Consider the following 27,654-nt stretch of genomic DNA (forward strand, 5'->3'; position numbering starts at 1 on the left):
GTAGCCCACTGGGTTCCAGCCCCAGTACTACAAACAAGCCATAGGATACATCTCGATATGAACAAGGGCTACAGGAAAAATAAGGAGAGGCTGACTACAGAGGGACTGGGGATGGGGTGCGTTTAAATAAAAGGGTCAGGAAAGACTTCGTTAAGGAATTGACATCTGAGCTGAGACCTAAATGACACAAAGGAGCCGACCTTGTAAGGATCGGAGGGCACAAGAGCAAGCCAAGGTCTTGAGGTGAGAAAAGCCAGGTCTGTGTGAGGCCCGGCAGGGGGCAAATGTGCGTGGTGCCGAGATGGGAAGGGGGGCGGGAGAGGAGAGGTGGGCAGGAGCCAATCACGGAGAGCCCTTCACACCAGGATGAGGAGCGTAGATTGTATTCCAAGTGCAATGACCAGCTGCCTGAGGGTTAAAGGCAGAATGACAAGATCTGATTTATGATTTTAAAATATAACCTTACTTATAGTGTGGAGAATAGATTGAAGAGGAGGCAAGAAGGGGAGAAACAGGGACTCTGGTCAGGAGGCGACCGCTATAAAACAGATGAGCTGGTGGTGGCTTAGACCAGAGCGCTAATGCAGGAGGAGATGAGGAGATGAGACGGAATATATTTTGGAGGCAGAGCGAACTGAGCTTGCTGATGGACTGGGTGGGGGGCAGGAGAGGAAGGGGGATCCGAGACGACTCCTAGGGGTGAGCCTCACAGAATGTCACACTGAGGAACAGCCACCCAACCCCATGAAGGCACAGCTCTGTTCTCCCCAGTATCTCCTGCTTCCATTGTTACCACTTGAATTAACTTCCAAGCACAGACCACAGGCCATGGCAGTCTGGGAAACCAAAGAGACTGTACTTTTTAAAAGTTAGCAGTAAAACCACTGGTCAACCATCAGGAAAGCCGTCCGTATGCCCCCAGTAGAGCATGGGGTCTCATAGCAAGCACAGGTTCCGAAGCCAACGAGACCTGGGTTAGAAACACAGGCCTTTGCTGTGTAATTACAAGCAACAATAAATGTCTCTGAGCCTCAGTTTTCTCACCTATAAAATGGAGCCATGATAAATACCTACTCTTTTTCAGAGTTGTGTGAAGATCAAGGAATCAAATGCACATCATGGTCACTCAGAAAATGACTTTATTTATTTATTTATTTATTTTTATTTTTTTGCTTATCTCTTACTATCCAAGGTGAGGGCTTCTCTCATGACACAATGAGATTCTGCATTCTAAGAGACGGAAAGGCCTGTGGTCCAAAGGGATGTTCCCTTCGGTCTTAATTGAAGATCTAAGTGTGTTTGGGTCAGAAGACAACAGTCAGGGTCTGCAGGAACCAGAGTGCCATCAGCCCCAACCCAAAGAGGCAACCTCTTGTTACAGATCATTCCAGCCGGAGGAGCCTGGTTCTTCTGCCTTCGTGGGAAAAGTCGATCTACCACGTGCAGGTGGAGAACCAGGCCAGCTGCATTCCACTGGGTTTCCTGGGGGTCCTCTCCAGATGCACTGGTGGGGAGGTTGGAAGGGTAGTGAGAAGACCAAATAAAGAGGAGGCCAGGGGGCCTCAGGGCGCCCTGGGAGGCAGTGAATCTACAGGATGCCATTGGGAATGTGAACAGACCCGTGTGCACTTAGGGGTGCTCTGCCCCAAGGGGAGAGTATGTGATTATTTCTCTCCCTTGCACAAATTTCCCTAGACTAGTACTGCATACGAATTTGAGCAGAAGTCTGGATGCCTGGTTATGGTCCATGCTAGGCATCTAGATATCACAAGAACATTTAGAAAATGAAGCACCAGATTATCCCTTTTGTGTCCTAACTTTCCAAAGGAATCATGTGCCTTTGAGTAATCCCAAAGATTGCTATCCTTGAAGGTCTCATCTCTGCCTCAAAGGGTTAAGTCCACCTGCTGTCCATCACTCGGACCCTCACAAAACATCTTTCCTCCCGTAGGTAGGTCCCTTTGTCTCCTCACCGTCCTGTGGTGCCATCAAGACCCCAGCTCCTATATTTTCCTACCCAAGAAATTAAAGTGCCAGGGATCTGATATTCCCCAAACCAAAATTTCCAAATCTGAACTCCTGGTTTCTTCTTCAGAAAAAATCAGTGGGCAGATTCGTGGTATTCGTGACAGTTTCGTTCTATTGTTTGCGACGTGGATTTTCATTTCTTTGGGGGTGGAAATAGTTACTTGCGTCTTTTATGGAACACAATTAAAATAAACCTTTCTTACATCATTCATCTAAGCAAAGAGAAATCGTTTTGGAATCAATCGTTTCGTCCTTTGAGATTATATTCTATATTTGCCAGGTTCTAAGGAGAGGCAAAAAAAAAAATAAAGAAAGAAAGAAAGAAAGAAAGAAACTCAAGGGAAGGCAGTCACCAAGTGAAGACGCGATCGGAGGAGTAACGAGGGGAAGCGGAGAGACGGCGGTGAAGCGCCCTTCCGCCCTCGCGGCTGTGCGGAGCTTCAGCACCGCGGACAGCTCCCAGCGCCCGTCTTTGTCTGGGTCCAAACTCGGCGCCCGCGCAGACCCCGCAGCCACAGGCGCACCCCTGCCTCCTGCGACGAACCTGCTTGGGAGAGAAAGAGACAAGAGAGCAGCGCAGAGCAGAGCAGAGCAGAGCGGCAGAAGCTTTCTTCTATCCTCTCCCCGCATCCTCCGAACTTGACCGTGACCCCATCCCACTGCCTCTGAGGGGCCGATGTTAACTTGAGTTTACCGGGAACCTCGCCTCTGTCTACTCCGATTCGGAGTGGGTGTTGGGGACCGGGGTTCTCCAGGGCGACTGCAAATTCGGTTTAGAATTCGTTCCGTTGCCACTGCCCGAGGCCCCGGCCGCCCACGATCTGTCCCTAGGCAACACCTCACCCTCAACCAAAAAAACCATAACACACACACACACGCACACGCACACATGCACACATGCACGCACACACACACAAATGGTGATTTCCAACGCTTCGCGGTATGCGTCCCGGGCTGAGAGCACAACACAAATGCCGGGACCAGGTGAGCTTCGCCCCAAGACCCGCAACCTCAAATCCAGGGGAGGGAAAACCAAAACTCAGAGACGCCAGGAAGGCTGAAGCGCTTCTTCCGATGCAACCACGTCCCCCCAAAAAGGGGCGATGAATGACCCGGAGCCTGTACATCTCCCTCGCGCAAATGCCGCAGCGCTGCTTCCCCGGCTCCCCGGCAAAAGCGTCTGCTCCGAGTTCAACAAGCCACCGAGGCTGTTCAATTTTTTTTTTTTTTTTTCTGGGTCATTTCGTAGGATCCAGAATAAAAAGGGATTTCTTCTCACCTTCGGCTCAGCCAGGAACCTTGCCTCCCCCCAGGGTGTGGGAAATGCCGAGCTGGTGAAGCTCGCCCTCCAAATCCTACACCCACATAGAAAAAAAAAAAAAAAAAAAAAAAAAAACTCTCTACCCTGGAGTCACTGAAGTTATGCGCTTCCGCCGAGCTTCAGAGAAGTAGGCCACCACGCTCCGATTTTACTCACGGAATCCGTTCCCCCAAATGGAGCCCGAGGGCAGGGATAGAAGGGGAAAGTCACTTTAAGAAGGAAACGCCTGCACGGGGGTCTGCGAATGTGCTGGTAGAAAAGAAAATATTCTGTGCAGACCCCCTACAGCTTAGGGTCCCCATTTGGGCATCGCAGGCACAAGGAGACCTCAGCCACCAACCAACCAGCCCTGAGATCCCCCAGTCGAGGCCAATTCATTTGGACTCGCCTGGAAGAGAAGGCTCCTCACCCCCCACCCCTCAAAACATCCCTGGAATTCTTTTTCCAAACAGCATTCTGCCCTCCCCACCCTTCTCCCCAAGAAACCTGCGGGGGAGAAAGGCCACCGCACCCGACTGAGCAGCTCAGAGGAGTTTCCGAGAAAGCCCAACCCTGCTGCGGTCCCTGCGGAGCAGAAGGGCGCACAGCCGGGTAAACATACTCGCCTTGAGAGGAAGGAGCTGGGGTCGCCTTCCCGGGTCCCCTCCCCCCTCCCCAGATCCGCTGCGGTGGTCGCCTGGGGGGTGGGCGTGCCCCCACACACCAGCCCGCTGTGGCGCGCAGTGTTCAGCCCCGCTGCTGTGTAAACCGCCGCTTTCCGATGCAGATTTCCCTTTTAACACCTTCTAAACAAAGGCTAATGAGGCCACCGCATTACTCTATCAACACACAATCATTAGCAACCGAGAAATACACACACGCGCATACACACGCACGAGCGCACGCATGCACACACACACACACACACACACACACACACACACGGGAGGCTGCCAAAGTCGGGCAAATTCTAAAGGAACCCATATTAGGCTAACAAAAAGGAGGTAGGATATGGAGGGGCGGGGAGAGGGAGTAAGAGAGAATGGAGGGGGAGGGGAAGAAAGAGGGAGAGAGGGAGGGACAGAGAGAGATGCACTATCAAAACAGAAAAAATGATAATAAAGACCAAGAGAACAGAGGAGAAGCAAGATGAAGACCCAAATGCAAGCTAGCTGGTTGCAGAGAAAACCATGAGAAGGTCCAGGGACCCTTAATTCTGATTTGGGAGTGCCTCACAAGCTCTTCTCCTTGGGCTTCATGATGGAGTGAACTGGGGCATCTTCTACCAATAGCTCTCAGGGCCCAGTGGATGACCTCTACCTCAGGTACACTCAGCAGGGCCAGAGGGGCCTGGCCACGGCCTCCTCCAGCCTCAGATGCAGGACTGGGTGGCCTCCAGGCCCAAGCCCTAGACAAGGATGAGGAGAATCTCAGCCAGTTCCAATGTGCAGCCAGGGCTGGCGGGGTGCAGTTGGCTGCCTGGAACCTACTCCACCAGGCATGTTAGCCAGGGCAACTCTGGGCCACGTGTGGGATTTTCCCTCTCTGAACAAAAACACCAGTTTCCCTCACAAGTTGAGGGACTGGAGTGCACCTTTCCTCTGGTCTCTCCAAAGTTCCCCCTTTGTCCCCCAGGGGTCTATTCCAGACTGCACCTTCCCAGAACCTGGAGCAGGAATTTTGCCCTAAGGATGAGTGTCCAGGAGTGGCTGCCGATCGCCTGCTTGTGCCGGTCCCAGCAGCCTGAGTGGTGGAACCTCTTGGGGGTACACTCCAGGATGGGAGCTTGCAGGAGAGAAAGGAACCTCACTCCCTGCCCGGGATGGTTGGGGTCTCTGAGCTGGAGAGCGCAGCTCAGCACAGTTCAAAGCTGAATTGGGACTCAGACATGTCCTCCTCACCTGCTCCAACTTGGAGATGTGGGGCCTGGAGAGGCTCAGGCCCCAAAGAGCTGACCCAGAGGCTATTGTCCCACCCTGCGCTATGGCCCAGCAGCCCTCTTAAAGTTCAAGTTCTGGACTGGGCCTGAGTTCAGATTCAGGAATTCCCCTTCCTGGCGATGGAGGGCAAGTCCTGGGGAAGGAGTCAACTTGTGGAAGGGTTCCACTTCGGGTTTAATTTCACCCCTGCAGCCCTCGGGAGGAAAGAAGGAAGAAGGAGGGAAGAAGTGGAGAGAGGGGGGAGGGAGAGGAGGGATTCCCTGCCTTTTTGATTAAACGTCCCAGGTCGGGCCTGCCCAGTTAACGAGACCGTTAATTAAGCCGTGCACAGTCCAACTGACAGGAAGGCCCTGCGCCCCGCAGAGATGTTCTGGAAATCAAGCAGTCCACGGTGGAGCGCGAGTGGGACGCATAAGTCGCGTCGCCCCGCTCCCCAGGGTTCCACGCGGGAAGGTACACACCTCCTCCTGGGCCCGGAGCCGCTCTCCAGCTGGAGACCCTCACCCACTCCCACCCTCGCCATCCCTCCTGCATCCCTGTGCGGATACCTAGACCTGAGCCGCGCCCTGACCCATGCATCACAGCCCCGGGCGCGCACCCCGGTCCGCTCGGATGGACACGATCCCAGAGTCCTCCGATAAAACCGAACTCCGGAGGACAGAGACCAGGGACCCGCTCTGCCACCTCCGCTCGCTGGGTCCCGCCCGAGCGCCAGACCAGCCACCAGCGGCTCGGGCCTGCAGGCGGCGGGGCCCAGGCTCCACGCCCACTCCTACTCCGGGCAGATTCCTGCCGGCGGCGGGCCGTGCGCTGCGGCGCGGCGGGACGCTGAGTGTGTGTGCGCGGCGCGGCCTATATTTACACCCCAAACAAAATAATTACACTTTTGTCGGAGGGAGAAAGCCAGTGATTAGGCGCGGGCTCTTTGCGGCAAAACAGTTTCTCAGTGGTACACCAGTATAATTTTTCACGGCTGGCTGAAATCAAAGAGGGGAGGTAATGAATCCGGCGAGCAATTTAAATTTACAATTTGTAACGCCGCCGCCGCCGCGCAGACCCGGCCGAGAGCGCAGCTCCGAGGCGATCGCTGCGTTTGTTTAATGTTAAAGCCGCGCCGGCTCTTGGGGTGGGGGGAGTGAGCGTGCGTGTTGGGGGTGGGGAGGCGGCAGCGATCGAAGTCGCGAGAGGACCCGCTGCTTCGCCCAAGATACTGAGGGGAGAAGGGGGCGAGGGGCGCGCCCCCTACGTCTCCCCGCCACCGCGGCCCCCAGCGCGCGCGATCTTCCAAACAGCAGGCCACTCACGGCTACTCAAGGGGAGGGAGTGCCTTACGAGGGACCAGGAGAGGACACTAGCTGCCGGAGAAGCCCTGGTTCTCGTTTCTGCAGAATCTCCCAGGCGGGAGGCTCCCGAGCAACTGAAATGTCCTCTTCCACTTGCGGAAAGGCGGCTCCGTTCCTCCGATCGGCCGGAGGAGCTCATTCCGGTCGCTGCCCGGTGTCCCTGGCTGGAGAAGTCCAGGAAGGTACCCGACGCCCCACCTCAGCTGCCTTCAAACTCCCACTTGGGGCGGGTGTGCGCCTCCTCGCCCGTAATTAATTACCGAACTCAAGGGGGAATATGCAAACCGCAGATTACTAACTCTACGGGGCTTAAGTGATTGGAAACAGATTATTATCTTGTTTGTCTTTTGTCTGTTTTACTTATCCCGCCGCCGTCTGTCGAGTTGTAATGTTGATACTCTTTACTCTAGGAGGAAGATTTTTATATAGTAAATTCCATCAACATCTTGTATAAGTGACATTGCGTCTCCATGCATTACCCTGTTAAGACACAAGCGGTTTATTAGTTACATATAGGAGGGGATTTTGCTGCCTGGTCGCCATCTGTTAGCGCTGTTGGGCGGGATAATGCATCTAATAGTTGGTCTGCTGGCGTTTGGGGATGCTGTGCACCCGGGAAGGTGATGGACGGGGGAGGTAGCACAGGCTGCCAGAGGGGTTTCTGGAGGTGGGGCTGGGCAGCACTGAGGGTGAGCCCCTGGAGGTGAGGCTGCGACCTGAGCAAATTCTGCTATAAGAGCTGAGAGGTCAGACCAGGGCTTCGGGAAATAGAACCCCCTTCTGCAACCAGGGATTCATCCCAGGGTGACCCATCCATATCCAGGCCAGGGAAGCCGCTGCTCTCTGCTCTCCTTCCCTGTCTTTGCGACCTACCTGGCCTGCCATCGCCGCAGCTAAGTCCTGGCTGTGCATTGGAGAAGAGAGGGGGAGGGTTTGTCTGAGAGCCACAGAGCTGGAGAGCGGACAGAGCGGGGGCTGGGGAGGCACACGGCTCTGGGTCCTTGAGGTTCTTGTGAGGTCTCCATGGACAGTAGACTCGGGTGCCTAGCCTGGAGCAGAAGAGGCTGCCCGATGGGGAGTCTGATGACTGTGGAGTGTGTGAGTGGGGTGCGGGGAAAAGACCCACACCCCCAAATCTGCACGGTGCCCCATGAGAAAAGTCACCGCAGCCCTGAACCAGATCTGGACTCAGAAGCCCTGGCAGAGAAGACCGCGAGGAAAACAAAAAGAGAGGGAGAGAAGAGGGGGAAAGGGAGGGAGAAACCGCAAAAGCGGGACAGAGAGCACAGGCGCTGGGCACGGAGCGCCGAGACAGGAGCGGAGAGGTGAGAGAGCTCGGAGGAGGAGAGGCTCCCGAGACAAAGACTGAGGGAGGCAGCGGCGCACTTCGCCTCTGCCAGGAGCGGGGCCTCTCCCGCGCTCGGGATTTTTTTGTTTTTTTCTTCCTCCTCTCTGCCCTGCCAGAGCTCAAGGACCATTCATGCCCCAGGCAGGCAGAGCCAGGTGCTACCAGAAACTGCAGTTTCCTTTGAGGCTCTCAGAGCCTCTCTCGGCGGGGCCTAGGAGGCCAAGTGAGAGCCACTCTTCCTGAGCCTGGCAGAGCCTGGCTCTCAGCAGCCTCACTGCTCAGGTAGCACCTGTCCCCGGCAAGACCGAGGATCAGGATCAGGTAACAGCCCCCGACACACAGAAGCGGCCCATCTGGACTCCTCTTCCAGAGGCCCTGCTGGTGGGTCAATGACTCACCAGGGACCAGTCCCCGTGGATTCCCCGTCCACCTTCTCCTCTAGAGACTCTGGGGGACAGTGCTTGATCTGAAGAGGAACTGGGGAGCGAGTGAGCATCTTTGTATCCCAACAGAGGCACCCCAAATCGTGCTCCTAACAAGCCCTGAAGGTAGACACTGCTAGGAGCACACAAATGCAAACACACACCCCCAAACCCTAGAGGGGTCACAAAAACACAAATTTACTGTCTGAACACACAGGCAGGCACTCAGAGTGCCCAGCACACAGATCTACACAATTCTGCACTCACAAACACCCAAGCCAGAGCTCGGTCACACACGGGGTCTCACGCCTGCACCGTCTCATCTCCACACACACACACACACACACACACACAGATTTTTTAGAGTACACCTTCACATCAATGTTAGCAAGCACATTTAGAAATAATCTTCCACAAGCACACTTACACACACAAATATCCTCTCGGTCATGCTGTCTCAAGCAAGCACGCACACACACACTAAAAGGCACACACTAACACACAACTATGAAGAGGACCATACGCAGTTATCAACATGCAATTTTGCACACACAAAAACACATACCAAAAATAAACTCACAAAATTAACACACTATAAACAGATGAAAATAATGCGCTCTTCAAACAGCAAATATACACTAACAAGCTCAGTAAATACACATAAACGAACATTTGGTGCCAAATCCTGGCACAACAGTCTTTCAACTCCAACCCTTGGGCCCAAGCCCTACCCTCTTTCCAGGAGCGGAACAAATATCTGAGCCACACCTTCCCAGCCCCCAGCTTGGAGGTCATGGTGGTGACCAGGCTGGCCCTCAAGGGGATAAAAAAGGCCTGGACCCTTCCGCTCCCTTCCAAGCCACACACTCGTGCCATGCACACACTTGCTGACACCCTCACAGACACACACACACTCCCCACAAACTCAGAGCCCCATGGAGCTGGGAAAGCCAGGGCGCTGCTCCCCAGGCCTTGTGAGGAGCCAAACTTCACACACAGCCGCCCAGCTGGCAGGACGGGTGAGAACAGACCCCAGGCAGCCTCTCTGCTTGGAGGGCAGGGAGGGAGGACCCACTCACCTCGGCGCCTGGACCGGCTGACCTGGAATCTGGAAGGTGTGGCCAGGAAAGGAGAGAAGTGGTGAGGGTCACCTCTGAGCTGCCTGCCGTGAAGACGGCTGGGGTGGACCTCACCCCTCTCTACGACTCCCGGAACTGAGTGAGCGCTGTGCTCAGGCCTGAAACTCCGGAGTAGGGGATCAGGCCAGATCTCACACACAGGCGCGTACACACACACACACACACCCTGGGCCTGGGTAGAGGCCCCGGTTGTGACCAGGCCGGGAAAGCTACCCAAACCGCATGGCCTCCACTCTCTCCATGAGAAAGGCCCGGCTGGGCCCCAGCTCCGTGTATGACAAAAGAATCCAGGGTCCGGAGGAGAACCGCGGTGTCGCAGCTCCAGAGCTCCGACCCGGGCACCCAAGTGCAGAAGTCCAGTGGGGGTGGGGGTGGGCAGGGGAAGGGGAGGCAGACTGGAGTGCGCTCCTGGCCTCAGGCAACTTCTGCAAGTTCCAGGGATGGCAAAACGGGTGGGGAGACCCCTCCCTGACTAGGCCTTGGAACCCTGGCACCAAATATTTGCGGAGAGAGAGGAAGAGAAACTCGGTTTTTGGGTCGCGCGCCCCCGCCCCCCAGCCCCAGACTGAAAGGTAAATACTTACGCAGCCTCCGAACCAGGTAGAAGCTAATACTCAACAATACGGGTGCCTTGTTTTTTTTGCTCTGTCCGGACCGCAACGCTGTAGCCAATTTAGATATGCTATAAATTTAAGAGGTTGCCATGGCCACGGCGCGCCCATTGGCCGCTGGGCCCCCTACGTGCCGCGCCACGTCACCAAATCTGAATAAGGATGCGCGAATTAGGCGGCGGCCAGACAAAGATGAGGATCGGGACCGCTTGAAAGTGGGGGAAAGTGCCGGCGCCTTCGCCACCGGGGAAAGCCGCCTGGCGGTGCCGAGGCCAGCAGCCACCGGAGACACCTGGAGGAGCCCGGAGCAGGCGCCGGGGCGCGCGCTACTCGTGGCATGAGGTTGTGACCGCCACCCCCGCCCCCACCGACCCATTCTGGGCAGCCCAGCGCCAGGCCAGAGATCGTCCAAGGACTTGACTCGCCGAGTCTTGGTCCGGACCGGACTCGCCCGGCGGCGGCCGCGAGAAGAGGAGGAGAACAGCCGCGGGGCCAGGAGGCCCAAGGGCCAGCGGCCCAAAGGGACGGCGAGGCGGCCGGAGCCGCCAGGGCGCGGGGCTATGATGGTGCACTGTGCCGGGTGCGAGCGGCCCATCCTCGACCGCTTTCTGCTGAACGTGCTGGACCGCGCGTGGCACATCAAATGCGTTCAGTGCTGCGAGTGCAAAACCAACCTCTCCGAGAAGTGCTTCTCCCGCGAGGGCAAGCTCTACTGCAAAAATGACTTCTTCAGGTAAGAGGGCGCCCTGCCCGCGCTTCTCCAGGGCGCGGGGGCAGGGGGACCAGGTCACCCATCCCAGCCTCCCGGGCTCACAGCCTAGGTAGGAGCAGGAGGTACTCTGCTCACTGGCCTCTATCCTGGAAAGGGCCGAGCCCAGGCAGGAGGAAGGACGCTGCCTTGCTGCCCTGCCTTCCTTGCCCTCCAGGAGGCTCCGTGGAGAGGGGCAGGGGAAGAAGCCTGACAAACTTGCTGGCCATCCATCTCTGCCCCCACCCAATGCTGCAAGCCCAGGACAGACCGCCAAGCCCGGGTGGAGGGGGAACGATTTTCCCTAGAGTTAGGGGTCACTGGAGGCTTCTCCTTTCTAGCAGGACGCATGAGCCCAAAGGTTGCCCTCCTGGACAAACAGAAACTTCCCGGCTCCACAGGAAGGTCTCCCCTGGCTACAGTGAGAAGGAATCTTGCCCTTCGGCTCCCCCAACCCCTTAAACACAGCCTCCCGTGTTGAAAAGCACGAACAAATGGAGGTTGAGAACCAGGATCTTTGAGGTCTAGCCTGGGCTGTGTCTCGTACCTCCCGGTGTGTTGGGGTCCCTGCAGGCCAGGCCAGCTCACTTCTCTGGGCCTCAGTTTCCCCCGCTGGGAAAGGCTGAGGGGCAGCCTAGAAGCCTGCGGGGGTTTCGGCAGCTGAGCCTGCTGGCTTCCACTGGGCACCCAGAGCCAGCTTTGTGAGTGCAAATTCCAGGCGCTGAGGGAAGCGGGTGTGATTAGCACCACAGAGAAAGGCAGCCCGCCGGCCCCAGCCGCCCGGCACCAGGGAATTTGAATAGGAGAAAATGTCAGCCTCGCCTTTACACGTGTAAACTCCCCGGCCCCAAGGCCCGGCGCTGCTAATGTGGCGGTGCTTGCAAAGCGCCTAATGATTTTTGATAAGGTGCATATGGCCAATTACACTGCCGGATAAGGCCAAAAGTGACTTATGGCTTCTAATGCCCTCACTACATCAATGTCACCCAAATTCACCCTGTTTAGAGACATGGGTGTGAGTGGATGTGGGGTCCCCAGAGTCCTGAGCCCTCTCCCCCGCACACCCTGCATCTCACCTCTCCCCCTGGGAGTCTACACCACCCATTCTGGGGGAGGCCTCTTTCTCCCAGAGTGCAAAGTAAGGAAGAAAAGGAATCAGCTCTGGAAGAAGGGAAAGGGAATCTGAGATTTCCCATGTCCTGGCCTGCAGCCCTCAGGATGGCCTTCTGGTCACATTCTCCTGCTCCCCGCCAGGGCCAGAGCTGGGGGTGGGGACTGAAACTCAGTCCCTGCTTTCCAGAGACCACCCCTCTTAGGCCCTCCTGTCCACAGCTCCTGGCTAGTTCCAGCTGATCCCATGGTGGGGACTGGAAAGGCTCCCAATTTGTGCTGGGAATTAGCAGAAGGTTCCCTCCTTCTTGCTCAAAACCAGCCCCCGGAAAGGGGCTCCCCACCCCCACTGCTAGGGCCAGCTGGCCAGGCAGATTGGCCCTACCTGGGCCTCAGAAGACTAGAAAGGATCCAGGAGGCAAAGCAAAGAAGTGATCCAAACCCAGCCTGCCGGGCCCTAAACTCTGCCTGGCCTCCAGAGCATGGACTCCGGGGCAACCCAAGCAGATCTAGCAGGGATGTGGGTGACAATAAGGCACCTCGGGATGCTCTGAGCCTCGAATTGGTTGTAGGCTGCACCCATGCTCCCTCCTTCGCAGCCCGGGAGAGTCTGAATCAACCCACTACAGGCAGGAGAGTTTCCATCCCAAGAACAGTCCAGGCCGTTTGTCCCACTTCCCCTAGTCTGGCCAGGGAGGGCAGAATCAGGGTTCTGTTGGACAGATATAGAAAGAGAGGCTTTTGGAAAGCCGTGGCAATGAGAAGAGGTCAGGGGGCTGGAGGAGACTGGACCCGGACCGCCTCAAAGTGACTGGCACCTTGCGTCCCACAGGCGCTTCGGCACAAAGTGCGCCGGGTGCGCACAGGGCATCTCGCCCAGCGACCTGGTGCGCAAAGCCCGAAGCAAAGTCTTCCATCTCAACTGCTTCACCTGCATGGTGTGTAACAAGCAGCTGTCCACGGGAGAAGAGCTCTACGTCATCGACGAGAACAAGTTTGTGTGCAAGGATGACTACCTGAGCTCCTCGAGTCTCAAGGAGGGCAGCCTCAACTCAGGTATGGAGGCCTGGGTCCTAGCACCCTCCCGGGGCTGGCGCTCTCCACCTCCGTGTGCCGGCTCCGCGCCCGGCTCCCAGCTCACCACCCTGACTCTCACGCTGGGCAGTTCCAGGGCCCGAGAGCGCAGGGAAGACCCGGCATTTGGATCCTGCCCTGCAGGGGAGCTGGGAGCTGCCTCCTCCAGTTCGGGAGCCTGTTCAAGGTCCCCTCCCTCGAATTTGAAAGGGCACAATTCATTCTGTCATTGGGGATCCTGGCAATTTCTAGATGCACTGGGAGGACAGTCTCTGGGAACTGGAAGCAAGAAGGAAGGGAAAGGAGGTGGAAGCGGAGGAAGGGGGTCCCCTCCTCCGTCCAAGAAGGTGGGCTCTCCAGAGAGCGTGCCCTCCTTACCCGGACACTAGCTGAGATGTGCTTAGAGAGATTGAGCAGGGCGGTTTCAAAGACCCAGCCCCGCCTGGAGAGAGTGGGCGGGCGCCGGGTCCCGGGGGGAGGGGCTGTCGCAGGTTTGGGAGGGAACCCCGCGCCGGCCGGCGGTAGCCTGGTCCGGATGGAACCGGCCAGGGAATTCGAGAGGCGTCGGACCGCCGCTGACGCTGCTGTCCCCTTCCCAATTCGTCCGCCCGCAGTGTCATCCTGTACGGACCGCAGTTTGTCCCCAGACCTTCAGGACCCACTGCAGGACGACCCCAAGGAGACGGACAACTCGACCTCGTCGGACAAAGAGACGGCCAACAACGAGAACGAGGAGCAGAACTCGGGCACCAAGCGGCGCGGCCCGCGCACCACCATCAAAGCCAAGCAGCTGGAAACGCTCAAGGCCGCCTTCGCCGCCACGCCCAAGCCCACACGCCACATCCGCGAGCAGCTGGCTCAGGAGACGGGCCTCAACATGCGGGTCATCCAGGTGCGGCCGGGGTCGGGTCACTCCTCCCCACCCGGACCGGGGTGGGGGGCCTGGAGTCTCTTGGAAAGGAGCCTCCACCCAGCCTCCCTGTCAACAACGCGCAGGGTTCTGATCTAGGGACACACGGTGCACCCGAGGCCGGGGACAGCTGGGCACCGCCTGAGGTGGGGAACTTGGAGCCAAAAGATTCAGTCCCGCCCAGCTGCCCTCCTGAAGATGCCATTGTGGACCTGGCCACTTGGCCTCTCTGAGTTCCGCTCCCCGCCCTGTTCAGCGAAGGTTTTAAGCCTCCCTGGGGTCCAGGACCCCTCCTTCCCCCCCTCCCTCACATCTTCCCAGCGGAGAAAAGCTGTGTCCCGGCCCCGACCGATGCGCTGGCAGACAGACAAACGGCCAGAGCCCCGCTCCGGAGCGGAGGCGAGAGTCTTGCCGGGCGGGAGGCCTTTATAAAGCCGTCAGGCCGCGGGCAAGCGGAGGACCGGGAAGCCCAAGTCTTTATGAGTCGCCCCACGGGTCCGCGAAATCCTTCACCCTTGGCTGGTTCGCCGAGGCCCTTTTCCACCCCTACCGGCCTAATCCGGCCGGGCCCCCGCCTCAAGGGAGTCCAGGCGCGCAAAAGGCGCTAGGCTCCAGCAGGGCAGCCCGGGCGGGAGGAGGAGCGAGGGCGCCCCTGACCCCGAGCTCACTGCCACCAATGCTGTCCTAGGTGTGGTTTCAGAACCGACGGTCCAAAGAACGCCGGATGAAACAGCTGAGCGCGCTGGGCGCCCGGAGACACGCCTTCTTCCGGAGTCCGCGGCGCATGCGTCCGCTGGGCGGCCGCTTGGATGAGTCGGAGATGTTGGGGTCCACCCCATACACCTACTACGGAGGTAAGGGGCTCCCGGGAAGTAGTGCTCCGCCGTCTGACCGCACTGTGCGGGGGGATGAGGGCGCAGGGGCCCTAGCCTGCGCGCGCTTTGGACATCTGGGTACACCCCTCGCTCCCTCCCTCTGACGCAAGGCGATCAAGGACGCCCCTGGACAGATACGCATGAACAGGAGCACATTAACCCACAGATACCTCCTGGACACAAAGCAGGCACAGTGACACACAAATAAACACACACACCAGAAGAAACCACACTCGCCGCCTCACCCACCACCCCAGGACACACGGGCACGCGCACACCCGCTTTCATTCAGAGATTTCAGGGATACATTTCAAGACGCAGGACTGCATACAGCCCCACACCACAGGTCCATTCCACCCCACGCACTCACTGAGACACACCCAGAAAGAGACCCAGAGACTCACACTCCCCGGCCTTAGAGCAGTGCTGGCACTGAAAAATCCACAAGACCACCCGCCCATGGGAAGACGCAGCCCTCCTGCTGCCCCTGCCCCTGCGCGGGGTGTACTTGGCAAAGGCTGGAACCCTGCTTGAGATTCTGCTGTGGGTTCACTGCTGGCCACCTCCTCCCTGGCTTGCAAGGCAGTGGTTCCTGTCTTGCTGGGGGATGGGGGACCATGGACTCTGAGTCTGGCACTGGTAACCCGCAGGCCAGCGATTGCTCTGCTGGGCCTGCCCCCTGTCCCAGGCAGGCAGAGGTTCATCTGGACTGGGGGTGTCTTGATGTCCACTTTTCATATTTGGGTCTGGATAGTTTGAGACCCCAATTGCAAAGGGAGAATTCCAAAGTTAGCATTACGGGTCTCAGCCTGGTGTGCGCACCCCACTTGGTCTCTCCTCTTCTCCCCGCCTCCTCTCTCCCCATGCTCCTCCTCCTCAGGGGCTCAGGTGACCCATCCCAACTCCCCACTCCTATCTCCTCTCATCTGCACACTGAGTCTGGGCCTCTCAGCACCATTGGGGTGGGGATGGAGAGGACAACTTCTCCCGCTTATCCATGAGCCTCTGAACTTGGGGAGCTACCAGGAGTGCCTAGCCCGAGAGTGCCACAGGCCTGCTCTGGGATAGAAACCCAGTTTGAGAACAGCACCCTCCCTTTAAAAAGTAGATCCAGGGACAAAGCGGGAGAAAGAGGGAGGGCGGCAGGACTCGGGTCTCCAGGAGGGAGGTAAGAGAACCCGGGACCGGCATCCAGAGGTTGCTGCAAGGTTAGATCCTGAGAAGAGACCGAGGTCCCTAGAAATCGTGAGCAAAATGCGAAACCATGTCCTTTTCTGAGGTCGTGGGCACACATGGGGTAGCCTCCACTGCCCAGCCCTGGACAGTCGGGATTGTGGGTGTGCCCTCCGGGGGTCTCCGCTCACCCACTCCTTGCATCTAGCTTTGCCTCCTCCTGCACAAAACCTCGGGCGGGAGCGGGGAGGTGCTGGGGGCGGTACTGACCCGGAATTTCTCCCCGCCTGAGTAATTAACCAAAGTTTTCCGGAGGACCGGTGCGCCCCGCACCGATCCCGCCGCCTCCTCTCCCTGCGCGCCTGCCGGGGGTGGGGGACAGGACACCGGGGCCCCCCTTATCCCGGAATGAGGCGGAGAACAGGACTCCCCAGCCCCCAGCGAGGCAGCCCCGCCTAATCCGCGCTGGGAGATCCCGGCGGTGGCGGCCGGCAGCGGGCGAGAAAGGGGCCGGGCGGCGGGGCCGGCGGCTCCCCGTGGGAGCGCGGACAAAGCCCCAGCTGCGGCTTTTGTGCCCTTTTCAGACGGCGTTCGTTCCAATTACCTCCGGCCCGGCCGCCATATGGGCGGAGGCGGCGCGCACCGCGCGGGGGCCGCGGCCTTCTCTGGTTTGCCGGCTCGCTGCGGGCCGCGGTCGGCCCCATCCCTGTCCGTTTGGGGCCCCCAAATCGCCTTTCTGAACCTTTTCCTTCACTTTCCGGGAGAATGGAATTCGTGGTTTCAAAAAAGTAACCGGCGACGGTTTTAGCCATAGCCTAACCTAAGCTGTCTCCAAGGCGCGCTTCCGGACACCACCCCCCATTTTGGACAGATTTCAGGGTTTGGAGAAGAAAGGGGCGGAGGGCGGTGGTGAGGGGAGGCGTCGGAAACTTGGCCTGTGACCGAGACTCCAGGACTGAGTAGGAGGAGTGGGTGTGCAGAAGAGACGCTGGCTCGGGGACTGGCTGGTTTTCCCGCCGTACAAAGCGGGTTGTTGCACCAGTACAGGCTTCGAGGTGCTCCTTTCAGTAGGTCCTGTACCCTAATTCTTGAGGGGGGCCCACCTTTGTGGGGAGGGAAACAGGCTGTCCCCAAGGACCTGGAGGAGAAGCCATGGAAGGAGGCCCCAGGGTTGATGCAGAAGCAATTTGTTGAGGGAGAGTGGCCTGTGGTGTGGATTCCCTGCACCCTGAAGTTGGGGGGGAAATACGCATCTGTCCGTTTTTCTCGAGAGAGTAGATAAATATCATTAGCTTCTCAAAAGGATTAAACGTCCACAGTTGGTCGGAACCTGGTGTCCTGGCGGACTGGAGAACCAAGCCCCAGCCCCGAGGTGCCTGCGAATGTTCTCCCTTTCCCAAGTGACCGGGGCTCAGCTTCCTCTATTCCAGGCTAGTACAGAGGTTCAAACAGACCCTGCATTCTCTGGGACCCCTCTGCCTGCACCAGGAGGGTCGCAGGAGCTGTGGTTGGAGGGGCAAAGGACCGGACCAGGTCGGTGGGGTTCAGGGGCGGCAGAGAAGGGACTAGGGTGGCCCCCGCGCTCCAGGTTATGCTCCCGGAACTCAGCCCCACAGCCCTCCTGCGCTGCCACCGCTGCCCTGTCCTGCCGTGGACTTTCCTCACTGCTCTGCGCTGCAGGTTCATTGCCGCCCGGCTTCTTCCCCTGCTTATCAGCCTCAGCGTTCCAGCGGTTCCTTGGACCCACCGTCGTTTCGGTCTTCGTTTTCGGTCTTGTTCTGTCCATCCCCAAGGTTTCTCGCGTATCTGTAACCACGCTGCCTCGTCTCTTTTTGCATTTCCTGGACTTTACCCGACCTCCGATCTCTTGGCCCTCGGCGTCTCCGGGTCTCATTTGCCATCTCCAAGTCTGGTGACTCCCCGCTGCTGCGCCTCTTCGTCGCTGCTTTTCACTCCGTGTCCGTGGTCTCTCGCTGCCGCTGTCTGGTCCCTACCCCCCAACTCGAAGACCCTGGAATCGTTCACTGTCTCTGCGTCTCTGACCACTGCTGTCTCCCTCCATCTCTGAGACTTGATGTGCGTCTTGCGGGACTGTCTCCCTCGTTGTCTCTGAACCTCTCTTGCCTCTGTCTCTGGCAGTCGGAGGCCCTGGCCTTTCGGGATTTCGCATTATCTTTCTCCACAGCCTTGCCCGAGGGTCTGCTGCGTCCTCCCCCATCACCAGGTGCAGGGACCTCATTCTCCCTTGGTCTCTGCAGGCCGCCTCAGGTCTCTGAGTTACGGTCGCACTGTCCCGGACTAACGCCCTATCTCGCATCTGCGAGGTCCTTGCGCCGGTGACCACGTCACGCGCCCAGGCCTCCGTCCCATCGGTCTCCTCCCCGGATCCCGCGGCTCCTCCGGGACGTGGCGGGCCCTCACTGCTGCCTCTCCCCTCCCGCTTGCCTCCCGCAGACTACCAAGGAGACTACTACGCGCCGGGAAGCAACTACGACTTCTTCGCGCACGGCCCGCCGTCGCAGGCGCAGTCCCCGGCGGACTCGAGCTTCCTGGCTGCCTCGGGGCCCGGCTCGACGCCGCTGGGCGCGCTGGAGCCGCCGCTCGCCGGGCCGCACGCCGCCGACAACCCCAGGTTCACCGACATGATCTCGCACCCGGACACGCCGAGCCCCGAGCCGGGCCTGCCCGGCGCGCTGCACCCGATGCCCGGCGAGGTGTTCAGCGGCGGGCCCAGCCCGCCTTTCCCCATGAGCGGCACCAGCGGCTACAGCGGACCCCTGTCGCACCCCAACCCCGAGCTCAACGAGGCCGCCGTGTGGTAAGGCCGCGGCCGGGCCGCCCCTGCGCACGGCCCCCGGGGCGCAGCCCGGACGCAGCCTCCCGAAACCAAAACGCCCGACGCGGACGCGGCCCCGGTCTCCCTCTGGGCTTCTCTTTCGGGTCCGCTCCCAACTGGAAGCGGATCCTCGGCTGGGCGCCGAGGGGCGCCGACCCCCACTCCACCCCTGGGCTCTCCAGCTCCAGCCGGCCGCCAGCGCGCTCCCGGCACCCGGGAGCAATGTCTTGGGACCAAAGTCAATATTGCGGAGGGTCGGAGAGGCCAAGCACGCCCCCACTGTCCCCGGCCCCCACCGCCCGCCAGCTCTTAGGACTGAGAGAGGGTTAGGCCAGGGGACGGGGAGACGGGGCTTTTCCTCCCTCTCTGCAATCCGAGTGGCATTTTGTAATCCCATTTCTCGCTCTGCTTTCTCCATCTTTAAAAATTTTTTGGTAAGAAAAAGGAGAGATTGAAAGGGAGAGAGAGGGGTGAGGAAAGCGTCAGCCCGAGAGAGAAGATGGAGAGAGAGAGGGAGCGAGAGGAACACACTCCGATGGGGGGGACACGGGAGGCCGGTCCCCCTGCAGGCTTGCGCCCCCTGGTGGCCTCTGAAGGCTGAAGGTCAGCTCTTCCAGGAAGCCGGGCTGTGGGGATGTGGCCCGCGGGGTCAGCTGCCTGCCTGCCCTTCCGTACTCTGACATTTATTTGGGCCCCGGGGTCCAGGCTGGACTGAAGACCGCCCACTTCTGCCCCTGGGCCAGCACACGAGTTGCTGGGCTCTGGCCCACAGACCACCCTCCCTGCCCCGGGGCCTGGAGGCTGGGCCATCAGGATGTACAATATTATACTTTTTTGGAAGTCGAACGCTTCTAGTTTCCTTATTTTGTATAAAGAAGAAACAAATAAAGTATGTTTTTGTGTTTACTGTTTATTTATTGTACTCTAGTTATCTGGGGCTGGACATTTTTATATTTTTAAGAGGGAGGGTGGACAGAGTGGGGAGGGGAGGCAGAAAGAGGTTTACCTAAAAAAAAAACCACAAAAAACAAAAAAATAAACTTTTTTTAAGAAGAAAGATTAATAAAAAAAAATTCTTTTTTCCCTCAATGCTGTGTGGTTTTCTTTTGTCTCTGGTTTTTTTTTTTTTTTTTTTTTTTCCTTCTTTTGTTATTCTTACCTTGACAGAGTGAATGAGACCATTCTTCTCTCTGGCATCCAACAGCCTCAGTGGGTACAAAGACCTCTCCTTATCAAAGGGGCAGCTGTTGGGTGCCCGCCAGGTTGGGAAAATCGGTGGCCAGTTTTTGATGGCCCTGTGTCCTCGGTTTTAGGTCGTACCCTGCCTGACCTGAAGCCTGCCCAAGCACAGAGTAGGCCTTCAGAATATTTGCTGAGTGATTGCATGTGTGATTTGTTGGTTTCTAGTAGGTGAAAAGGATTCCGTTTACTTGCAGGTGGCTAAAAAATTTTTTTAAAAAGAAGGAAGGAAGGAAGGAAAAGGATCAGGCCCGGATGCGGGCGAGTGTTATCCGCAAGGCTGCTTTAGGCCAGAGGTCCGCAGGGGGAATCTGGCTGCAGGGCTCCCTAGTTCCGCAGTACTCTTATGTCCTTGGGGGAAAAGCAGGACAGGAGGGTGGGGTGAGATTTAGGGGCCCCAAGGCCACTACCCCAACACAATCCCCTCTACCATCTTTGCACGTTCCTTTACCTGCAGAAGTGGGGCTGGGTGGGGCTGAGGAGAGCCGCTTACTCCCCTGGCCACTCAGGAACGTCAGGTGAAGTGGGTAGAGGGAGCAGAAGAGTCCCTGCCTCGGGTCCCTTGTCACCCAAACTTGGGGTGCTGGGAGCTGGCCCTGGTTAGCAGCACCAAGACCAGGCCCAGCAGTGGCCCAGGGTGGACAGGTCACCTGAACAGGCCCCCACCAGGAGCCCCCTCACCTGTCCCTCAGGGGCCCCCACAAGGGTAAGGCCAGCTGGCTCGGGTTTGTCTGTCTTCTCTTCCCCCTTTCGGCACACCTCTTTATCAGACACCGGCTACTTGCTCATTGTGGAAATTTTAGGAATTTCAGACACAAAAGGAAGAAAGTGTTGTCATCCGGCACGTCAAGCCCGTGGTCACATAGGGGCATTTCCTCCCTGGATTTTTCTTTATTTCCCCCCTCGTTTTGAAACTAGAGACTGTGCCCTGTGCATGCCAGGTGGTCGCTTGCTCTGGCTCCTACGGAAACGTCGTCCAGATTCCTGAACTGATCATAGTCGGGGCTGCGTCACTCTTTGTCACCATTGCCTCAAGTTCCCTGAATGGCTGAGCCGTGTGCGTGTGTGTGTGTGTGTGTGTGTGTTGTTGTTGATTTTAATTCTATTGTTGAAACACTCAGGTGTGTTTCTGCTTTTCGCCACTTTCAACCCTACCGGAATAAGCGTGCTGGCAGCCGGCTATTTGGACTTGCATTAGGGAAGGTATTATTTGTCCCATCAGGATGCTCACAGAGGTCAAGGGACTTGCCCAAGGTCACACAGCTGGGGAGTGACAGAGCAGAGATTCAAGTCCAAGCGCCGGAGTCAGTCTCTCTTCCTCTGTGGCGCCCCGGGTCTGAGGGATTCTAGAGGCCAAAGGACAATTTGCGAGGTGGACCCCCGTCTCTGCTGGGCTCCCGTCTGCTTCCCCCGCACGTGCGCAGATTTTGTAGACCGGCCGTCGCACCAGAGACGGACACGGCGAGTGAGGCTGGGGATAAAGAGGACTGCCCCCTGCCCCCTCTCCTCCAGGAACAGGCTGTGACAGGTGACAGAGGCAGGGGAGGCAGGGCGGGAGGAGAAGAGGGCAGAGTGCTTGCCAGCCCGCCCGAGGCCCTAGGCAGGGGGATGCCGGAACACCCCCAAGTGCGCCCACCACCTACTGCTCGGGCCCACGTGTCCCGGCACCCCCGCCACCTGCGCAAGGGAACGCCGGGCCCAGAGGTGTCCGCGAGCTCACCGTGTGCAGCGGAACAGGATGAGTCCCAGGGAGTCCGCCCTCTGCCCCTCCCCCAGGGGGTGGCCCACGCACGCGCACGCACTCCAGAGAGACGCGCACGGGCACGCGCAAGCTCATTCACCCCCGAGGACGAGTGTGTGCAACAGAAACAAGAAGCAAGGGACACACACCAGACTCTTGCAGGTGGATAGGGACAGGTGCACGTAGGCACCCAAATGGATACTCAGGTGGACGCGGCGGCCCGAACACAGACACCCACACACCTGAGTGCACGTGGGCACACCTACCCCAGAGCCCCAGGGACCCCTGCCCTTACCCTGTGCACACACTTACACACGCACACGCCTGCCTTTGGAACGGCCAGGACTTCAGCGTAGGAGAACAAGAGCAGAAGCTGCCTCTGAATCAGGGGATCCCTAAACAATGGGGTCCCCATCAAGATCTCCGAGGGCGGCTCCAGAAACCAGATTCAGCACCCACAACCGTCTTCTCGGTGTGATCGGAGGAGGGCGTTGGATGAGACCTCATCTGCCCCAGGTCCCACCTGGGGGAGCCCGGGATGCTGGTCTAGACCAAGCTCCCGAGTCCATGTGCCTCCCAAACTAGCCCGACAGGATTCCACCCGCCTGGACCCTTTGACCAGCGTCTCCCTTAAACCTCAAGACCCTCTTCCGGAAGAGTGCTGTACCCCCACTTCACAGAAGAGGAGCCTGAGGCCCAAGGGGGACGTGATCTGGGGAGGGCCATGCAGCTGGGGGGGGGCAGGCCAGGACTTGAATCAAGGATTTCCGCTCTTAGAACCTGTGCCGTCCTCGAGCGCAGGACGGAGCCCAGCACCATGTCTAGGGAGGACACAAACCGGTGGGTGGGTGGGTGGCTGAATGAATGACCGCCAGGGAGGGTCTCCAAGCCGGGACCTAAGGAATGCTCGCTCTTGCTGCAAGCAGCTCCCAGCTTTGTTGGATTTTTTAAATGCCCCCTCCACGTTTGAAATGAAGCTAGCCTGAAGGGCAAAGGGCAAAGGTCATAGGACAATGGCCAAGGTCAAAAGACAGGAGAACCTTGAGCTTCTCTGGGCTGGCCCTTGGCCTCCCCGCACCCCCAATTCCTGGTCCCCCTCCTCCATTAGCGTCTCTGTTCACCTCCTATCTCTCCATCGCTGGTGTTTATTATCATTTAAAAATAAAGGGGGGACCACTCTGAGGTGTGGGAGGGGGCCGAGCTCTGCATGCACCCCAGCTCTGGAGGAAGGGGGTGTCGCCTGTCCCCACCGCCCCAGGCTGCAATTGGGCCAACACCAGGCCCTCCCCGAGCGTCCGGACCCCCAGCCGGGTGCCCTGCGGAGGGAGCAGGCCCGACCCCCGGGCCCAGGACTAATATTTAAAATGCAGAACGGCTGTGCGGCCCGGCTCCCGAGTCCTGTCGTGCAGTAAAAAGATATAAACAGAATAAATCACCTCTCCAGCTCCGATCACGAGGAGACCCATCTCCTGACTGGAATTTTAAGTCCTGCCTCCCCGGCAGCCGCTCACGGCTGATTTATGGAAAGCCCAGCGCTGCTCTGCATATTTCTTCCGTTCAGCCAAGTGACCAGGTTTACCCTTCCTCTACCATTAGCGTTATTAACACCTGGGCCACCGATCATGGCCAATGGGCCATTTCTGTGATGAACAGGGACCTCTCCAGCCGCCTCTCAGGGCCACGCCGCCCTGGGCTCCTCTGGCTGAGTGTGACGCCAGGGCCCAGGCCCCGTCCCCACCTGCCACAGCCCCGTCACCTGCTGATGGGCTCCTGGGGACTCTGGGAGGACACCCCTCACCCTAGCAGGTGGCGTGGCTTTCTGGCAAGCGTATGCAAAGTGACAACACTGTTCCTATACATATATATATATATATATATATATATATATATATTTTTTTTTTTTTTTTTTTTTTAATTCTTCAAAGAATGTTCTAGTAGGGGACAATCAAAGCCCTCCCCACCCCCGGCCTTTGACCAGAGAAAGAAGCTGAGGCTCAGAGAGGGCAAGAGAGTAGCCTAAAGTCCCACAGAGCTTACAGTGGACTTGGGGTCTTGGGGTCAGAATTCAAATCTGCTAGCCCTTGGCAATCAAAGTGCTGTCTCAGGACCGCAGCAGCGGCACCTGAAGCTGGTGTCCCCAGGCGGTGGTGGACACATTTCCTGAAGCATTGGCTTAGACATCACCTCCAGACCCTCAACGGCCCCTTTTCACTGGGGGAGAATCTTAGGGTAAAAATCATCTTTGCTCAGAAAGAGCTCAGTGGGACCCTAATGCTGGTCAAATTGACCAAGAGAAGAGGAAGTAGCCAGCCCTCCCGGACACCTCTGTCCCCATCTCCTCACATCAACCCACACTGTATCTGTGGCACTTTCTCAGGCTGTGAGCAACCTGAGCCCAGGGGCTGTGTGACCTGAGGTTGGTTACTCAACCTCTCTGAGCCTCAGCGTCACTACCTATAGAAAGGACCTAATGATATCTAGCTTCAAGCACCATTGTTAGGACTACATAAGGCCACATAGATCAAAATCTAAACAGTCCTTGGTATGAGGAGAGTCGCTGAGTTATTAACACTAAATGGAAAAAAATGAGAGCACAGTTACAATAATTTCCACACATCGATGCTGTAGCCCTTCTTGGCAATTCTATTTTCTTCTTTGAAGACATGCTGAGAACTTAAAAAAAAAAAAAGGAAGAACTTCACAGGTTATGCAGAAAAAAAAATTCAGTTTTTCCAGAACATACTTCAAGAGTGTCCATGCTGTCTGGGGAACACTGAAAGACCTGTAGAGATTGGACCGGATGCAGCACCCGGCCAGAGGTCAAGGTCTATCGGCGAATGATTTGATGATCTGTTTGAAAAGAAATGTGCCATTTTTTTTAATATAGCTGCTCAATTCACAATAGCCAGATTGTGGAACCAACCTAGATGTCCTTCAATTGATGAATGGATAAAGAAACTGTGGTATATACACACAGTGGAATATTACTCAGCCATAAAGAATATGCAGGCAAATGGATGAAGTTGGAGAATATCATGCTAAGTGAGATAAGCCAATCCCAAAAAACCAAAGGACGAATGATCTCGCTGATAAGCGAATGATGACACATAATGGGGGGTGGGAGGGGGGCAAGAATGGAGGAAGGAGGGACTGTATAGTGGGAAAAGGGATGGGAGGGGTGGGAGGGGTGGGGGGGAGGAAAAATAACAGAGTGAGTCAAACACCATTACCCTACGTAAATGTATGATCACACAAATGGTGCGCCTCTACTTCATGTACAACCAGAGAAACAAGGTGTACCCCGTTTGTTTACAATTTAAAAAAAAAGATAAAATACAATCCTAAAATAAAGGTAAAGAAAAAAAGAAATGCCCCATTAACCGAGGGGAAGCCACCCCCTGGAGGTCCCGTCTCCAGGAGAGTCTGGAACAGGGCCGCCACGGGGCAGAGAGCAGACGGCTGCTTGCCGGCCTGTCTGGCAGGCAGCTCTTTGGCAGGTGAGGGTTTCCCTGGGAAGTGCCACCGTCACCTAATTCTGGGAAGCGACCCTGTTTCTCCACTTGCCCTAAGGTCTTCTTTTCAAACGGCGTTGAGGACATCGTGGACAAGACAATCATAGTGACGATGACCATCGATCCGGACAAACCTCGGGGCAGTATGGGTTTGGGGGATGACGTTTCAGGAACATCTACTCAGAAGAACTGGCCCCTGCCTGGCCCATTCCAGGTGACCGGAGGCTCTCCATGGGAACCACACAGCCCCAGGGGAATCCGGTTTGGGACTGGCTTTGCCCGGGTGTTACTGTGTGATCCTGACTGGCTCACTCACCCTCTCTGGGCCACAGACTCCTCTGAAACATGGGGGTGGGGGGTGGCCTGGAAACCCTGGAGCCCTCTACCTGGCTTCCAGAACCTTCTCTTCACTCGATGTTCAGCCCTTCAGCAAATATTTGTGGAAGGCCGAGCATTGAGCCGGAACTGGGTGCTCCTCTGGGTTCCAGTCACAGCTGTGACCAGATCTGGTGCCAGTTCTCACGGAGCCGCTATTCTGCTGAGACAGAGCGTCACCAAGGGAGAAGATAAACAATAGCTGGCAGCAGAGGCAGGAAGCGAGGGGGCTGGGATGGAGAGTAGCCGGGCGTGGGCAGGGGTGCCCGGCACGCCAGCCTAGAGGAGGGCAAGTGGGTAATGACCTTGGGCAGGATTGAACGGAGCACACCAAAAACTCAGCATTCTAAAATAATATTTCAAAGCATCAAAATGAATGTAAAAATAACCCAGGGGAACAAAAGGGCCAGCTTTTTAAATTATTTGTTTTTAATTGATAATTGCATAAAGTCGTGGGTACCATGAGACACTTCACTCTATGTCTACATCGTATATTAGGTTACATTAAGCTAATTTTGCTTGTGCTGGATTGAACCCAGTAGTGCCACATACCCAGCCCTTTTTATTTTTTGATTTTGACACAGGGTTCCTCCAAGTTCCTGAGGCTGGCCTCCAACTTGCAATCCTCCTGCCTCAGCCTCCCTAGTGACTTGGATTACAGGCGTGTGCCAACGCAACCGACTCTAAGAGCCACCTTTTAGATAGACAGGCTCTGACAGGTCTGGGATAGGGGTGCGGTGGCAGGTTAGCCATGCAAGGGCCTGGTGGACTCCTGTCTTTATCTAGAATTTTGTTTTATTCGTCATGAATTGTTCACATTCATGTTAGTTTTTAAAATGTTTCTTTTTGATTGCTGAGGTTTGGGGCAGCCCTTCCATTCTGCTCCCGGGCGGGGGTCTCTCTCGCCTCACCCTAGACCCTGCTCTGACCTGAGAGGCAGGCTGCAGCCAGGAGGGCCCTGCCGAGGAGATGACATTGGGCCCAGGGCTGAGGGAGGAGCTGCGGACGTTGCTGAGATCCAGGGTGCAACCCAGACAGCGGCCCAGGGGCCTGGACAGGCTGGTAGGTACCGGTCTGGCTATAATGCAGGGAGTCTGGAAGGAGAGACGGAGACGGCGGCCTGCGAGGTCAGCAGAGGCCAGATGAAGGCCAGGGGAAGCCCTTTATCCTGTTTAAGTGGGGGAAGAGGGTGCAGGGATCGGCCTCCTGCTGGGTGTCTGGCAAAGAGATGGAGCTGCTTTAGGATGTGGTGGCCACCTGTTATCCAGTCGAAAGAAGTGCCCGGCTTGCTGTCCTTTGTCCCCACTCTTGCAAGCCTTCTCTCAGGAGGCCTTGGAGGGATCCTTTTATTCTGCATTTTGCAGAAGAAGAAACTGAGGTTCAGAGAAGTTAACTCACTTAATCAGGGTCCTCGCTACTAGGAGAGGTGGGACTTGAACCCAGGTCTTTGAACACCCCAGCCAGACCCATTTTCTCCCTACCTCACCATCTCAGAAGAATGGGCCAAACCCAAACCATGTAACCTCAGGGGAGCCTCAGTTTTCCTCATCTGGAATCTGGGGTGACTAGAGACCACACTTCTGAGGGCTGAAGAGGCCAAGAAACGCGTCAGGCCCCGGCTCAGCCCTTGACCACTTTACCTTCAAGGAAGAGCCAAGGACCCTTCCCACCGACTCCCCTCCTGGCCGGCTCCCCTCTGAAAGGAGAAACTTTGGTATTTGTTCTTGAAACATTTATTTTATTCTTCAGGTCTTTTTGGTAGGGGAAGGATTGGGGAAGGTAATCAGTTTTCGGACTTAAGATAAAAAATCGCAGGAAAGGGTCGACTTGACTCTTGATAATTAATGGGGCGGCTTGTAATAGGATTCTCCTGCCTGTGGCGCTCCCGGGAAACACCTTTTTACATAAGATATTGCCCACGCCGGAGTGG

At 57.1% G+C, this 27,654-nt stretch overlaps 1 protein-coding gene across 1 annotated transcript; it reads left to right on the plus strand.

The window, feature by feature from the left end:
• Positions 1-10,542: 10,542 nt before the first annotated feature.
• Lhx5 (LIM homeobox 5) lies at positions 10,543-19,777 on the plus strand. The gene is made up of 5 exons (XM_047562411.1): positions 10,543-10,864; positions 12,822-13,045; positions 13,678-13,955; positions 14,662-14,827; positions 18,476-19,777. The coding sequence occupies exons 1-5, from the start codon at positions 10,692-10,694 to the stop codon at positions 18,841-18,843; spliced, it is 1,209 nt and encodes a 402-aa protein (XP_047418367.1). The 5' UTR covers positions 10,543-10,691; the 3' UTR covers positions 18,844-19,777.
• The last annotated feature ends 7,877 nt before the right edge of the window (positions 19,778-27,654 follow it).

This window comes from Sciurus carolinensis, chromosome 8 (assembly GCF_902686445.1).
Source record: "Sciurus carolinensis chromosome 8, mSciCar1.2, whole genome shotgun sequence".
NCBI classification, from domain to species: Eukaryota; Metazoa; Chordata; class Mammalia; order Rodentia; family Sciuridae; genus Sciurus; species Sciurus carolinensis.